General features: G+C 40.9%; 3 protein-coding genes across 3 annotated transcripts in view; 2 read left to right on the forward strand and 1 right to left on the reverse strand.

Annotated features, from left to right (window-relative positions):
- LOC120796337 overlaps nucleotides 1-4,257 on the forward strand; it is a 5,286-nt gene extending 1,029 nt beyond the window's left edge. The window contains exons 3-8 of the mRNA XM_040139061.1: nucleotides 1-291; nucleotides 417-513; nucleotides 795-904; nucleotides 1,045-1,076; nucleotides 1,708-1,771; nucleotides 4,135-4,257. The exon at nucleotides 1-291 is cut by the window's left edge and continues 30 nt beyond it. Of these exons, the coding sequence (XP_039994995.1) occupies nucleotides 1-291; nucleotides 417-513; nucleotides 795-904; nucleotides 1,045-1,076; nucleotides 1,708-1,771; nucleotides 4,135-4,250 (710 nt within the window). The 3' untranslated portion in view covers nucleotides 4,251-4,257. The remainder of the gene's footprint in view (nucleotides 292-416; nucleotides 514-794; nucleotides 905-1,044; nucleotides 1,077-1,707; nucleotides 1,772-4,134) is intronic.
- vdac2 (voltage-dependent anion channel 2) lies at nucleotides 4,258-10,077 on the forward strand. Its single transcript, XM_040139060.1, has 9 exons — nucleotides 4,258-4,383; nucleotides 5,741-5,812; nucleotides 5,924-5,973; nucleotides 6,565-6,717; nucleotides 6,847-6,899; nucleotides 7,915-8,142; nucleotides 9,062-9,212; nucleotides 9,325-9,382; nucleotides 9,685-10,077. Exons 2-9 carry the CDS (start codon nucleotides 5,746-5,748, stop codon nucleotides 9,774-9,776), a joined length of 852 nt encoding a protein of 283 aa, XP_039994994.1. The 5' UTR covers nucleotides 4,258-4,383; nucleotides 5,741-5,745; the 3' UTR covers nucleotides 9,777-10,077.
- Nucleotides 10,078-11,994: 1,917 nt separating this feature from the next.
- LOC120796677 (neurofilament light polypeptide) lies at nucleotides 11,995-15,392 on the reverse strand. Its single transcript, XM_040139717.1, has 4 exons — nucleotides 15,274-15,392; nucleotides 14,296-15,223; nucleotides 14,084-14,208; nucleotides 11,995-13,596 (listed from the first exon to the last, which is right to left on the reverse strand). The coding sequence occupies exons 1-4, from the start codon at nucleotides 15,390-15,392 to the stop codon at nucleotides 12,348-12,350; spliced, it is 2,421 nt and encodes an 806-aa protein (XP_039995651.1). The 3' UTR covers nucleotides 11,995-12,347.
- Nucleotides 15,393-15,533: the final 141 nt, after the last annotated feature.

A 15,533-nucleotide genomic window follows, 5' to 3' on the forward strand; every position in this document is an offset into this window, starting at 1 on the left:
AGATTAAAGGGTTTAATGGACATAGTGTAAACATCAATTGTAGGAATAGAAACGCTGGAGAAAAAAGGTTTTGCAGACTGGGCGGGAACTGCGTGAATGGGACAAGAGGATCGATAGACGGAACAACAGTGACCATCACTACAAGGGTCCCTGGTGTTTTCACTGTGACTATGAGTGGACTGACGACAAAGAGCAGTGGCTGGTATTCGTGTGCTACAGGAGACTTACAGATGCCAGTGCATGTCACTGTTACTGAGAAACCTACCACTAGCAAGTACTCCAAATCAGAAAGTATGAAGTATATGTTTATAATCATTTTTCAAGCACAGCCATTTGTAATATTTGGATTAGATAGAGAATAAATATTAGGATTCATTACTGAGATATTATTCAACAAATCCTTGTCTTGTTTATAGCCACACATGCAACAACAGGTTTAACCACAACGACAGGTTTATCACCCCCCCGTGAAACTGTGAATCATTCTGCTTCTGAAGACGATACACGTACCAGGTCAGAAGTCTTTGCATTAACATACAGTAGAGAAATCTGGCCGTTTTATGGTCAATTAAAAAAGTCAGATAAAAGAATCTCTATACAAGTTTTTATAGATAAATGATAACTTAGACTTACATGATGAATAATATTAGTTGGAAACTATTATATAAGACTGTTAGATAAAGTATATCTGCTGCATATGATCAGGATGATAAATAGACTTTAGTCTACATTGTTGGACTGTTTAAACAAGGGCAATTGATTTATTTTACTTCATTTGCTTTGTGTGCTTTAAGTTCATGCTGCAGTTTTTCCATTCACCAAAAGAGTTTTATCATCCGCCTGAGCTTGTTGCTCTTCATTGTAATGGTGGCCTTGTTCATCTGGTTTGTGTTCAGAAGAAATCGTAAGTCTGTGCTGAACTTTAATAAATCTAATTCATGTCAAACATTCCAGTTATTCTTAAATATTTTAATATTTTCGTAAATATTTAGATGGAAATGAAGACTAATTTGTTTTGTTTCTCTGTTCCTGTTTCATGTTAAGAGAGAAGCAAAGCAAAATCACCCACACCAATGGTAAAGTATGCAAATTAATTTCCTGGTATTGAATTTCACAGAGAAGGCTGTTCTCCATTCTACAAAAGATGTGCTATCATGGTTGTTTGCTTACCTCATGCTGCAGTGCACCAAAAGAATTCAAGTGTAAAATGTTCAGAGGATATACTGATCCCTTTGCTGAAGAATATATGCTCCAAAAGTACTCTGTACCATTTAAAGTGGATATATAATATTTTTATTAGATAAAATGCATGTTAAACTACTTTCCTGTCCTTGTGGATTTTTGTTCTTAAGAATATACACCACTATGAGAACTCAACAAGCTTGTCTGTCATTACAAAGATATAATATAGGTCCTTTTTATGGAAGTCATTTTGACATGTCACAGTAGAAAATGCACAGGTAAATTGTTATTAGTAACACCTGTACTTCTCATCTGACAAGTTGAAATATCTGCTGTAAAAAAAGGCCTATTAGGTTTTTTGAATGCTTTTAGTAATCCCTTTTATCGTGATGTGTGTTACAAGGTACAGCATATGTTTACTTATTTTACTATTTTCACAAAGGTGGTGATTATGAGGGAATCTAATCTACTCTAATATAATTGTGCTCCACTGTAAATGACATTTGCATTGCTCCCTCAACACAGGCTGAAGAGGACCTTAGACACAGTAATGCTGAGAAACACAGTAAAGGGACAAACTTCGGACGAGGTAACCTTATAAACTTAGACGTACAGTACATATACACATAAGTACATTCAAATGTAACTTCTTATTTGAGCATCCACACTGCTAACCACATGAAACAAATTTGAAATTCATAAAAAACAGAAACGTTTATATCTGTCTCTGTTTTCCTACCCAGAGGTCACATGCAGAGAGCGATGAGAAAGGAATGTAAAGTTCTGTAGTTAAAGTAACATACAAAGGCTAAATATTAAGACCTGAGCCCAGTCAGACACTTTTCACATATAGCAGCTCAGTATTTTCTGGATACCATTTTGTTGGTTTTTCTCGCCAAGCCAAAATGTCATGTTGAGTCACTTATTTTTTTGTTCTAAACTTGCATCATTTTTTGCCTTACATTAAATTGTTACTTTGCTCTTGCTTCCTCATGGTTGTTTTTTTTTCCTTCAACAGGTTGAAAAGGGTGCTGTTTTTTGTTCTTCACCTTTCCCATGCTTTTGTATCCACCTATGCATAGTTTCAAAACTTTGCAAAGACGCACTGACCTGTTTGTTTGATGAGGGCAATGACAAGTATTAAAGCTTATCTGCAATATATTTATACTGAGTTTACTGTTCTCGTTTATTAGACATAACTTCACAACATAATCCTGATTTCTATTTTCAGGATGAAAATTAAAGTTAATGCAAATTTATATCCCGTTTAGAGAATAAGTCATGATGTTAAATAGTGTCATTCACGAATGTTTCATTCAAAAGAACAAATCTTTTGGGCGAATGAACTGAACCGATTCACTTCCTGAAACGATCCGTTTTCAATCATTTCAGCTGAGCTCTCAGTCAGTTGTGAGTGAACATGCAGGTATACACTCACTGAGTGGGTGATTCAAGTGATTCGCAGGAGGAAAGGGATGTGTTCAAGACAGCAAACACACAGCCGATTCGGGTTGCCAGCATATAGCTGCAGTGATTCAACAACACTGGTCTTGGACTGCAATCCAGATATATGAAATTATCTAGATTTAGATTATAAGAATAGGCTAAAATTAAACGTGATTGCATACACGCACACATACACACATAACGTTACTGTTTTGAAAAGAGGACAGCTATAAGGATACACTCACTTAACAAGAATGTGTGTGTGTGTGTGTGTGTGTGTGGCTGCTAATCTGTATATATAATAAACAAAAAACATAAAAAATATGGGATATTTTCAGAACACAAGGCTGTTTTTCACTTGGAAGTTTACCACAAGCCAGTCTTAGCACAGTCATTTTTCCTCTTTAGGCTACATGACCTTATCACCCCTATGCTGATAGTAACCTTAAGACCGGGCAGAAAGCTTACAGACGGGGGTGCATGTTTTGTGATCCGTTCACTGAACATAAACAGTGAAGGTGAGCCCTGGGTGATAGACACCCGCTGAGTCGCTCAAGCCCGTCCCTCTCCCTCTCCCTCCCTCTCATGTCTTGTAGTCTCGAAGTAGGAAGTAGTACCAAATGTTTTACTTGATAATTAGCTGTCGCAAAGATATACGTGCAGTCCCACCCATAATAGGGTAGGACTTTGTTATAGCAGCTTTCAGTTTGAAAAGAGTATCTTTATCCAACTAACTTCTCAGCTCACTGGCTTATCCTTCACGTACGACCGTTATCAGTTCAACAGTTAGCGAGCTGAACTGACCGCTCTTCTGTGTTGCAGTTCAGTGAGTGGGACTGAGCAGTTCGAGCGCCGGTCGAGCACTGAACAATTTGCTAAACGAATCTTCTGAACGAAACTTTCTAATGAACTGATTCTAATGATTTAGTACACTGAAATGAACAGCTTTGCCCATTACTGATTTTAACTGTAACCGAATAAAGATAAACAGCTTTGAATGCATAGAGGAGTACAAAATTATTTTATTTCACCAATTTTGTGAAGCTGCAAACATTTACAACTAAAAGAGCAACATGTAACCTGGTACTGTCAGTGCATTGGAGAGTTGTGGATGTTATGGATGGGAGAGTGATATTAATAAACTTTTTTTTTATTTTTATAAATACTTGCGACATTTCTCCTATCAATTTATAACCGTCACTACAGCCACATGCCAGTTTTCCAGGCATGGAAAGCTGCTCTTTTCTGTTGAAAGTTTGGGTCCATTGACTTTGCACCAACTCTGGGCTACATCACATCATTCATCATCATTTTTTGGGAAATCTACTTTGTGGCTATTGAAGATGAATCAACTCTTAAATGGTGTTAAAGCAAAACTGTCCAAAGCAAGCTGCTAAATTAAAGTTATTTTCAGAGACAGCTACTATTAGGTAATATTAAATAAATGTTAAAGTAGCACACATACTTTGTTACAAATGTGTACAAAAAGGGTAATTTTTTCCCCAGTAACTTATCCGGCAGGTATCCTGGCGACCAGCACTCTGATGCACCACGCTGTGACCGAAAAACATTTCTACTCAGGCACATATCTGATCGTCCCGGGTCCTGAGCCGGGGTTGTGATAGGTCTGGGTTTCGTTGCAGTGCAGTCTCCTTCAGCTCGCCCTCCAACCGGTGACGCCTACCTCGGCCGTGTGGTGTGAGGAACATCTCTCTAAAAGTCTCTTCAGTTTACCGGTAGCCCTGCCTCCTACTGGTAAGAGAGCCATTTATTCACTCTGAAGCTGTTAATTTACTAAATAAGAAGCAGTAATCAGTGTTCGAGCGAGCTTTACACACGCCGGTACTCTGCAGGCTAGCAGAGTTAGCTAAGCTAGCTGCAGTCGGCACGCTGCGTCTGGCACATGTCAAGTTAGAACAGGGCAGCTTTGCATTATGTTACACGTTTCATATGCTGCTGAAAAGGCGGCGTGTGTTTTTATGAAGCTACTCTAAGAAAAACAGATACGACTTAATCCTTTAAAATTCGTGAACTTTTCGTTAACTCGCCTCTGGCCTAGTAAGCAGTAGTAAGCTGGTAATGCGAGTGAAATGGTTAATTAAAACATCCTGCTAATTGGCACTGACATGTGCCTTGCCACGCCTAGCTGTGCCTGCCAATTCACGTGGAGGAGTAGTTAAATAAGAGCCAGGCCTGAAGTTGGCACACACCAGTGCGGCAAAATGGCCCCTGTCTCACTCAGTAACCTTGTCCATCCGCCGTCAGACACTTGTCCTGTCTGTGACTACCTGTAGCACTGGCATGATGTGGCTGTGCCAGAGGTGTTAAACGTAAAGTGAAGCCAACATTGTGATTGTCGATTTAACGTGTGCATATCAGCACTTATGCCCTCAACTGGGTAAAATAAAGCTGATCCCATATCAAATAAAGGGTTTTGACAGTGTGAAGCAAAGACTGTATTTCCCACAATTGTGTACAGTATGAGCTGATCAGTACAGGGGGTACAGATAACTGTGTACTGCTAGAAAGACCATCAGGTCATCAGCAGGATAGTAGTGAGAGATGGGGTATAAATGTCAAACCCACTAGTGCAAGGCCTGCTGTAGCGTCCACTCACCAGTGGTGGCAACTGCAGGAAGAATGGATACCATTGCAGTTGACATCCACATGTGAACCAGGCTTTTTTTCTTTTGGTTTAAGAATAAATGCAGGTCATATACTCGTGCACAAATCTTAGATTAAGAAGTGTATATCTTGAGAAAAAATATCATTTTTGTGAACAAATAATTCTCACTATGCGTTCATGGCTTTTGCATACTCTCGCCTTACAATACAATAGATGCAGGCATGCGTGGTGCATTTATAAGAGACAGTAATGCCTGCCTTTAGGCCCAAATATTGGTATCCTTTTACATCATACAAAGACACAGGACCAATAGCTTGCTACTTGCATTTGCTGCTGTTCAGTCAGTGTTATTCATATTGTAATAGTTGAGGGGAATTTTTAAATTGATTACTGAATTTTTTTAGAATAAATAAATAAAGGCAGGTGGAAATGTACCTTTTATCTGAGAAGAATCATTTGAGCATTTAATTTTGCTTCTGTCTACAGATACAATGGCTGTGCCTCCCTCATATGCTGACCTGGGCAAGTCTGCCAAAGACATCTTCAACAAAGGCTATGGTGTGGTTTCAGTCTGACCAAGTAGTACTGTTAAAGTTTTTCTGCTGCCAAGTCTAGTTGATGTTGTAGACCAACTCTGAAGTATTTCAACTTTACAATTTTTTTCTTCAGGATTTGGCTTGGTGAAGCTCGATGTCAAGACAAAGTCAGCCAGTGGAGTGGTAGGTAATTTCTTTGTGGTTTAAGAATCAATAGCTAGAACTTACTTCATAGTTCACAGCAAGTTATGCGTAATGACGTTTCCTGACTCCGCTTTGAAAAGGCATTATTAGCATTGTCAGCCATAAAAGTATCAAGCCGCCACCCAGAACAATGAAGACCATCCATGATAAATATGCCTGTCTTAATTTTTAACAACACTCAGCTGTTTAGATTACAAGAACTTCAAGTATCGGTTATTTTAGCAAACACTCCATCAATTATTGTTTTTAAAAAGTAGTGATAAATGCCCTTCACAATTTCCTGAAGCCCAAGGTGACACCTTTTTTAAATTGCTTGTTTAGTCTGACCAACAGTCTTAAGCCCAATGACTATTAATTTACTGTGATACAGTACCTTAAACATAAGGTAAGTGATTTTCAGTTTTAAGGCCAAGGAATGAATAGTAATAGCCCAGCCAAGGTATGACTGTCTGCCAAATTGAAAGAGAGCACTGAATGAGTTTATTTTCATTCCTAGTTATTTCAACAAGAGTTACTTGTCTTTAAGAATTTTTTTAGTGATTGTCATTTCTCTAAACTTGTCTCTTGCAGGAATTCAAAACATCTGGTTCCTCTAACACTGATACCAGCAAAGTTGCAGGTAGCCTGGAAACTAAATACAAGAGGTCAGAATACGGTCTGACCTTCACTGAGAAGTGGAACACTGACAACACCTTGGGAACAGAAATCACTGTTGAAGATCAGGTTAGGAAAAGACTCACACATTCTCTGCACCTGTTATTTATCAACAGGTGTCAAAGCAAGTGTCTGCACAGTGCGCAGGACACCATTCATTTCTTAAATGTCAAATGGGTTCTGTTTTGTTTCTCACAGATTGCCAAGGGATTGAAGTTGACTTTTGACACAACCTTCTCACCAAACACCGGGTAACATCATGGTCTTGATAATTTATTAATGATAAGAGGACTGAAGACACTCAGGGAATTTTACTTGAAGTCTTAACAGATGTAGCCTGCTGTGCCTATTGCCTCTCTCTTGCAACTTGATCTGTGCTTCACATGCTTCTGACAAGTGTAGTTGTGGGCAATATGACCCCAGTCCCAGTATGATATTAGTCTGGCTTAATACATTACTGTGATTGGCTGTTGGGTTTTGCACATTTGTTTGCTTAATTGATGCATTGCCGTTTGTTGTTCTCAGGGAGGATTAAAAAAAAAAATTTTTTTTTTTTTTTTTTTTTACCAGTGTGTCCATATGATTACTCCCGAGGAATGTGGCTCATGGCCCAGAGGATGTGTCCCCTTTCATATTGAGTGTAGGAAGGTTGGTGAGGGTGTAGTTATGTGGCTACATTGAGACAGCATGTTCAAGGCTACAGTGTCATGCTCAGACTGGGAAATAAACACCAGCAGCAAGCCAAATGCTGGTTTCAAAAAAAAAAAAAAGACAGAAAGAAAAGGAAGTTTGGCAAATTGGACTTTTGAGTCAGCCATAATTCAAATCTGGTTATATGGTTGTAGTGGCTGCTCATTTTCATATCTTCCGGCGATATGTTCTGTTTTCCTGCTTACTACTTGAGCTGACAGCTAGCATTGGGCCTAGGTGCAGAACTACCTCTGGGAGGTCATAAATCTATGGCCATTGTTCCGAAAGTGGGTGCCGAAACACCCTGGGGTGCTTTGTGGACAGGCCAACGGTGCCCCAAGATTTGTTTATTTATATTTTTGAATAGGTTTTTCTTTTTTTTCTTTAAAAAAAAAAAAAAGTTACGTCTTCAAACATATCAAAACAGAAGACATTTTTCGATAAATATCACAATCAGGTATGACGAAAATTTCTTAGTGTGCTATAATTAAAAGAAGTTTGGGAAGCATGGTAAGGCCATATCAATGTGTAATATCACACTGACTGAACTGACAAAGCCATGTTTCTCATCAACAGCAAGAAGAGTGGCAAAGTTAAGACTGCCTACAAGCGCGAGTACGTTAACTTGGGCTGCGATGTCGACTTCGACTTCGCTGGCCCCACCATCCATGGAGCTGCTGTTGTTGGCTACGAGGGATGGCTCGCAGGTTACCAGATGAGCTTTGACACCGCCAAATCTAAGATGACCCAGAACAACTTTGCCATTGGTTACAAGACGGGAGACTTCCAGCTGCATACCAATGTGTAAGTGGAAAACTTTGGAAAATTTGGATTTTTACATAAAGTTTGGACTCACTAAGAGGATGAAATCTTCAGTTACATATGATGCATGTGATGTACTCTGCAAAGCATCGGTTACATAAAGAATGAAAATTAAACAATAAAAAGGTCTAACACAAAACAAACACACATAGTTATCTGTAGGTTGCTGTGGTGTCACAGCAACCCAGCAACCATACAAACTAAGGAGCTTTAACAGCCTGAAGGAAGAAAATGCAACAGAGCAGCTTCTTCATTTTTAACCAAGCAAGTAAATGACTGAACTTTGTTTACTTGTGCTTAATGCTTTGAGGGTGGTACAAGACAGAAAAGACACCAGTTTTATTAATGTTGTGTTCCAAATTGATGAAACACATTAACCCTCTGAATGGGTGAATGGATGGAAACAGTCTGTTTTTATGACATTTTGAAATAAGTCACAGGGAAGAAAATGAGCATGTTAATTTAGCAATGCCTACGAGATGTTAGACATTAACTTTCAGCCAAAGCTGCAGTTAAAACAATAAAATGTTGAGTGTTTAATTCTCTACAGTCATATGCTGTCACTGCCAATTTACAACTCGTTTAGAAAAACTGGCCTGTTGCAGCAATCCCCAAATTGCCAACAATGGAACAATTTTGTCCCAGCCTAAGTCTTGGTTACCAATTTCAGTTGGCTTTGTTGCTATTGCTCCCTGACCTAACAAAAAAGTTGAGAAAATGAAAGCAAAGAAAGTGGATGAATATATTTCTACGAGCCAAAGGCAAGACCTCCAACACAATTAACACCTCGTCAGTTAGATATTCCAAATTTTGTTTCCTGTAACATGAGCTCTCTCTGTCTCTCTCTCTCTCTCTCTCTCTCACTCACACACACACACACACACGCTTATAATCTTTACAGTAATGATGGAGCTGAGTTTGGAGGTTCCATCTACCAGAAGGTGAGCGACAAGCTGGAGACGGCAGTCAACCTGGCCTGGACTGCTGGCAGCAACAGCACACGCTTCGGTATTGCAGCCAAATACCAGCTGGATAAGGATGCCTCCATCAGTGTAAGTAGTGCAGCAGAGGCTTTCAAAGTGGGGGTCGATAAGGCAAAAGAAATGTGACACTTAATTTTCACCAACTGACTTTTTTTTTCTCTCTCCCCCCCCCCTCCCATAGGCTAAAGTGAACAACAATAGCCTTGTTGGTGTTGGGTACACCCAGACTCTTAGACCAGGTAAGTTGGTTTCTTACAGGTTCATGGCCAGCAAAAGGATGTTTACATAATGTTTACAGTTAACAGAAATTTTAGTTAATTACCTCCTATTTTTAGTACATTGCCCACATCACGCTTCTACACTCCACTCTAGACTCGTTGGACACAGCACTTCACTATTGAGGCAATGCTCTGTAAATGAGTTGATCCCTTAACCACCTACATTTCCAGTCACCCCTCATTCTCAGAATTCCAACCACTGAGAAAATTAATTTTCTGTTTTGACATGTAATGGCTAATGTTGGTTTCTCTTACCTGTTCAGGTGTGAAACTCACCCTGTCTGGCCTGGTCGATGGTAAAAACATCAACGCAGGGGGTCACAAGCTGGGTCTGGGCTTGGAACTGGAAGCCTAAGCTTACCTCATACTGCAAGGGACTAGGGGGTATCAGAAGAATCTGGCCTTAAATGTATGTCCAACTCAAACCAGCAAGGGGATATCTTGGCGAGATTGATTCAAAGGCTACGACAACAAACTCTAATTTGAGTACCACTTCAAGTTGGTGCTTCTGTCATTTTACCTTTGTTGCTTTTTACTTTGTAGCTGCATCTATTCAAGAGACAGTCTGTGGCGTACTATTTATAAATCATGTCATTGTTTCTGTCCAGCACTGCCATAATAATGAAATCCAATACAATCCCTTTGCCTGTCATCAACTCTGTGTGACTTTATTGAGATAATCCCAGACACTCCGTTTTTTGTGAGAACATCAGTTGACGGTTTTGTGTGCGGGGAGCAATCCCATACCTTCTCTCTTATATTCCACTCATGACCATCTGATATTCCTTTGTCATCATTTACAAAGCTTGTCAATTACATTATGCTTGTCCTGCTACTATTTAAATACTGCTGCACCCTTCCTGTTCATGCACACAAGGACAAACTAAAGCTCTGTGATGTTTTGTTCTGCGTCGGCCATCACAGTTTGTGATGTTCTGTTATAGCTGCACACGTGAGCTTCCCTTAAACTAGGCAGTTTTTGGGTTGCTTAAAGTCAGGTCTGTAAGTTTGACGAGTGAAACCTGTACACTTGGCCGACCAAGCAGAATTAGTTTTTCTTTATTCTGTACTAACAGACAACTGGGGGGCCCATAATTAAAGATCCCAATAATGCCAAACTATCATTGTCCAGAAAAGGTGTAACTTGGTTGCACACATGCACTCGTGGAAAGTGCTTCCCTGTACTGGGCAGAGACGGAGCTCACACGATGTCTCAGAGGTCCTTATGTATATGTATAAATTTTGAATAAAGTCCTTATTCCACAGATGGTTTTTTTTTTTTTTTTTTTTTTTTAAATATGTGATACTGAAGGGTCAATAACAACAGCTCCTTGACTAGCTTGTTTGGTTAATGTAGACCTTTTTAGAGGCCTGTATCAGAGTGGAATGTAATTAGTAGTTAAATGTGCGCTAATGGAATTTATTAGCAGTCATGAGTTACATTTACTATACTTTATTTGACATGTTAGAGTAAATTTTAAGCCTCCATGCTGCAAACAGCCGTGGCCAAAGGCGTTATGTGATGGGGTTGTCCATCCATCCATCTGTGACATTCTCATGAACGTGATTGTGTCAGGAACGCCTTGAGGGGAGTTTCTTCAAATTTTGCACAAACGTTCACTTGGACTCAAGGATGGACTGATTAGATTTTGGTGATCAGAGGTCAAAGGTTAATGTGACCTCACTAAACACGTTCTTGGCCTTGGCTCAAGACTTCATGCCTTTTTATTAAATTCCTTCGAAGTCTTCACTGCATATATGAGTCTGGACAGTCATGGATGTAAACTATAACCTGACTGGTTGGAGGACGCATACAGCTGCGAGACGGTAATTCCAGTTTAAACAATGCAAAACAAGATTGTCTAAGAACCTACAATCGCCTCAGAAACTTGTCTTGTAAATATTTATTTTTCCTTGTACAGTTGATTTAAAGTTGCTTTTGTCTTGGTGTCTATGAACCCTACACACACAAAAACAAAACAAAACAAGCAAACATGTTTAAAAAGTCCTGCAACCTCCTCAAAAAGTCCAGCCATACTGTATATTCAGAATATCCAGCTTTTTAAAAAAAAAAAAAAAAAAAAATTGAAGTGACACAACAGTCATGCTGCCAAGTAATTTCTGCCTATGGTGCAACCAGGATGTGTATGTAGTCACATTAACATTTAATTTACTGCCAACTTGTCTGTGTGTGTGTGTTTATGTGTGTGTTTATGTGTGTCTGCATGTGTAAAACGATCATTATTGCAATTCATTGAATGGTCTGACAGTGATCAGTGACAGTGGAAAAACCGTCAGTTGGATAGAGGTTGTTTGGATACAGGGTCACCAGGGTAGAGGTTTGAAAGGAAGTCACATTTAAGCAAAGCGACAACACTACGGCTTATTGCAAGAGAACTGAAGGCAAGCATCTAACAGCTCAAGAGTATAGCGAATCGACGCATCAGTGGAGTTATCCTTTGCAGAAACATAAGAATTGTTCACAGTATAATTCAATCAGAATCAAAGGATTTATTGATATTGCATTTATTTATCAGCACATACTCGAGCAAATAGCGAGGAATTCAAATTTCAGAAATTCACCGTGCATTGTTTACATTCATAATTATGTTTGTGTGGTGACTGAAAAGATCTTAATACATCCCAAGTTGATTTAAAGTTCAAAAGCAAATCTGTTGCAAACAAAAGAATTACGCTCTGTCTCTCTCTTTTAAATAGTCATTCTGAAAAGAAATGACAGCAACAGGAGCTTTCTTCTCTTTGCTTGTCTATGCCTTGAATTTGCACCTGCATTAGTTAAGCCATTGTCAATTTTCAGCTTCATTGTCCCTGATGTTTGCACATCAACTGTTGTCTTATTAAATTTAAGGTGGACTTTTCCTTGATCCTTGCACCCTCTGGAACCTCAGATATCCCCCCTTTCCTCTTATTTCTCGGACTTCCTGCTCTCTACCTTCTCAGGTTTACCTTGAGGATCATTTGTCATCTCAGAGCCTTCAGCGAGATCTGATCTCTGACCCTGGCTGCTTTCTGGTTCCTCCTGATGTAACTCTTTGATTTGTGCACTGGTAGTTTTCTTGTCATTTGGCAACATACTTTGGTCTGTTTCAGTTTTATATCCACTGTTGGGCCTCTGATCCTCCACTTCAGGGAGACTTTCCACGTTAGATTTAACGGACGACTCTTTATCTTGGCTTTTGTTGCTATCATGTCTAGCATCTTGAATGTTTTTTGCTACGTTCTCCACACCTTTTGCAGCTTCAGATTGACTGATTTCCTTTCGCTCTGTATGACCGTTTTCCTCATCCTCACTTTTGAGCCCTTCTGTCTCTATGGGAAGAGTGCTCTTTGTCCCTGGTGTAATATTTGTGGTTTTCTTATCTTCCACTTGAACTAGACTGCTCAACTCTTGAGTTTTGTCTGATTCTTTAGACGCTTGGGCCAGCGTCTCATCAACTGGCTTCTTCACTTGAACCGAGATAAAACTATCTTTCTGAGCATCTTCTTTTTTATCACTCACAAGCTCATCCTCCACAGTGACCTCTGGTTTTAAATAATCTGGTTTTGAAGAGAGATCTTTCTGAACTGTCATCTCTGTCACTGGATCTTCTTTTTCTTGTTTTCTCCTGTTTTCAGCTACTTTTTCGTGTCGCTCATTTTCTTCCTCATCAAGGCTCTCACTCTGCTCTTGAGTATTTTTATCGATGCCACTGTCCCCTTCAGTGTCAACTGCTTCAGTTCCCTCTGACTCTCTGTGTCTTTTTTGACCTATTTCACCATCACCCACCTCACCAGGACTCCCTCGATCCCCATCATCACCTCCATTCACTGAATTTCCTACTGACAGGACTTGATTCTGCTGACTATCAGACATCTGCTCTCTTCCTCCCTCTCGACTGCCTCCACTATCCCCTTTGGTGCACTCCTGCTCATCTTTTCCTGCTTCTGTCTCCTCTGATCCTGTCTCCTCAAATTCTGACATCTCAATTTCCCTGGTGGTCTCCGTTACGATCTCCTCCACAAACTTGTACTGGGGCTCTGCTCGTCTGTGCGGGCCACCCGGCCGGCTGGGGCAAGGGAGGGTGTAAACAGGGGACTGGTGGTAGATGTAGGGCAAGGAGATGTGGGTGTCTGACATTGTTGACAGCCGAGCGTCTTCACCACAGAGAAGTTTCCTGCAAGATAGGGGAGACAGATTTTATCTGCACTGACCAATGTGCAATACTGATATTTATCTTAATGTCCATTAATGAAAAAGACTTGAGGCAGATGGAAAAACTACTTTAAAGTATTTTAAAAAGGCATTGATCTTAATATGAATGAAATTGGTTTCTTGCTTTCAACTTGTAGGGGCTGAAGAGGTATACGATTGACCGTTGCAATACTATGAACCCCATCGTGCAGCACTAAGATTGTTTGCAGCAGTCACAGTATTTTGTTTGATTGTGTTGTACTTTGTTAAACGCAGCATTCATGATAGACGATGAAAGCAGAAGCTGAAAAGGGTGGGTAGTAAGGAAAGTTATGGAAAACTAAAAAAAAAAGGAATAATCTTTGCAACACAGAAATGTTTGCCTCGGTTATAATCATCTCTAATAATAAGGACAGCTGTCACTTTTGAACTATGTGACCTTAAACCCGTCTAGATTCAGCACAGCTCACCTGTAAGACAGTATCTCAACGTCCAGAGCCATCTTCACATTTAAGAGGTCCTGATACTCCCGCAGGTAACCAGACATGTCAAATTTGCAATTTATGAGCTCATTCTCGAGATCTTTGATTGTGTTCTGGAGCAAGAGAGGGGAGGACATTTGTTACTGGATACCATCTGCATTTGAACACTGAACAAGGCTTTATTTAAAAAAAAGTCTTACCTGATAGTGGATAATTTCCTCCCTGTTGCGATCCTCGACGTCGTGCAGTTGCTTCTCCAGCGCTTCCCTGGCGCCTTTAGCGCAGTCCAGTTCGCTGGTTTTGGCCTGCATGCGCCTCCTGTGCTCCCGGATCTCCTGCTGGGTCGCCTTTAAAGCCTCTCTCTTGGAGTCAGCCTCCGCTGTTAATCTTGCAAACTGAGATGGGAAAGTCTCTCCTGCCATCTGGACGTCGGGCACAGCATGACCTTCCAGCTGTGCCCTGATGTCCCTGAGTGCCGCAGTGACGCCGGGGCTGCCAAATTCATGCGCCTTGACGGTCACCTGCAGATCCTGGATTTGGTCGAGCATCTCTGACACCGCGGCCTCATGGTTTCTCTCCAGGAAGTGGATTTCATCCACGAGAAACTGCGCTTTCTTGTCCAGCTGTAGTTTAGCCTGACGCGCATCGTCGATGTCCTTCCTCAGGATCACAGTTTTGCTCTCCGCATCTGTTCTGCTACGCGCCTCCTGTTCACGTTTTCTTCCCAAGCTGGATAGTTCTTCCTCCAAATTCTGATGCTCAATTTCAATCTGATGCTTCTCCCGGGCGATATCCTGAACCCTCTGTCTCAGTTTCCCGAGCTCTGCTCCATACTCCTCCTCCAAATAAGATGCGGGTTTCGCTTCCCCTCTGATCTCCTCGATTTCTCTCTCTAGCACATGATTCTGGTGCTCCAGCTGGTGCACCTTCGCTACGAATCCCGCAAGACGATCGTTCAGGCCACGCATCAATTCCCTCTCGTTAAACCTTCCAGATGAGGGTTTGGTCTGATCCATGACCGTGGACGCGACCCTCATCGCGGCGACGCTGGTACCTAATCCGGAACGCCTTGGTTTGTGTCGTACGTACTCGTATGGAGTGACTGTGCTCTCCGTGCCGTGACGCGTGCTGCCGTTGTGAATCCCCGGTGCAGAGACGCCTCATGCGCGCTCTTGTACCCGTCGCCATCTGCTCGGTCTGCGGGACGGAGCTGCCCGCGGTTCTGGGAAAGCTGTAGCGCCAGCTGATGGTTTACAGAGGGGCTGGCACTACATTTTGTCGCAGACAGCGGTGACATGGATCAACTGACTTTACGTGTCAGTCCCAAAAACAATGAACGCTCTGTGCATTATTATTAGTCTGATTATCATCATCATCATCATCATCACTATTATTATTATTTTATGTGCAAGAGGTTTCAAGTTGTTGCCTCGTGGTT

The sequence above is a fragment of the Xiphias gladius genome, chromosome 11, assembly GCF_016859285.1.
Source record: "Xiphias gladius isolate SHS-SW01 ecotype Sanya breed wild chromosome 11, ASM1685928v1, whole genome shotgun sequence".
Lineage (NCBI taxonomy): Eukaryota > Metazoa > Chordata > Actinopteri > Istiophoriformes > Xiphiidae > Xiphias > Xiphias gladius.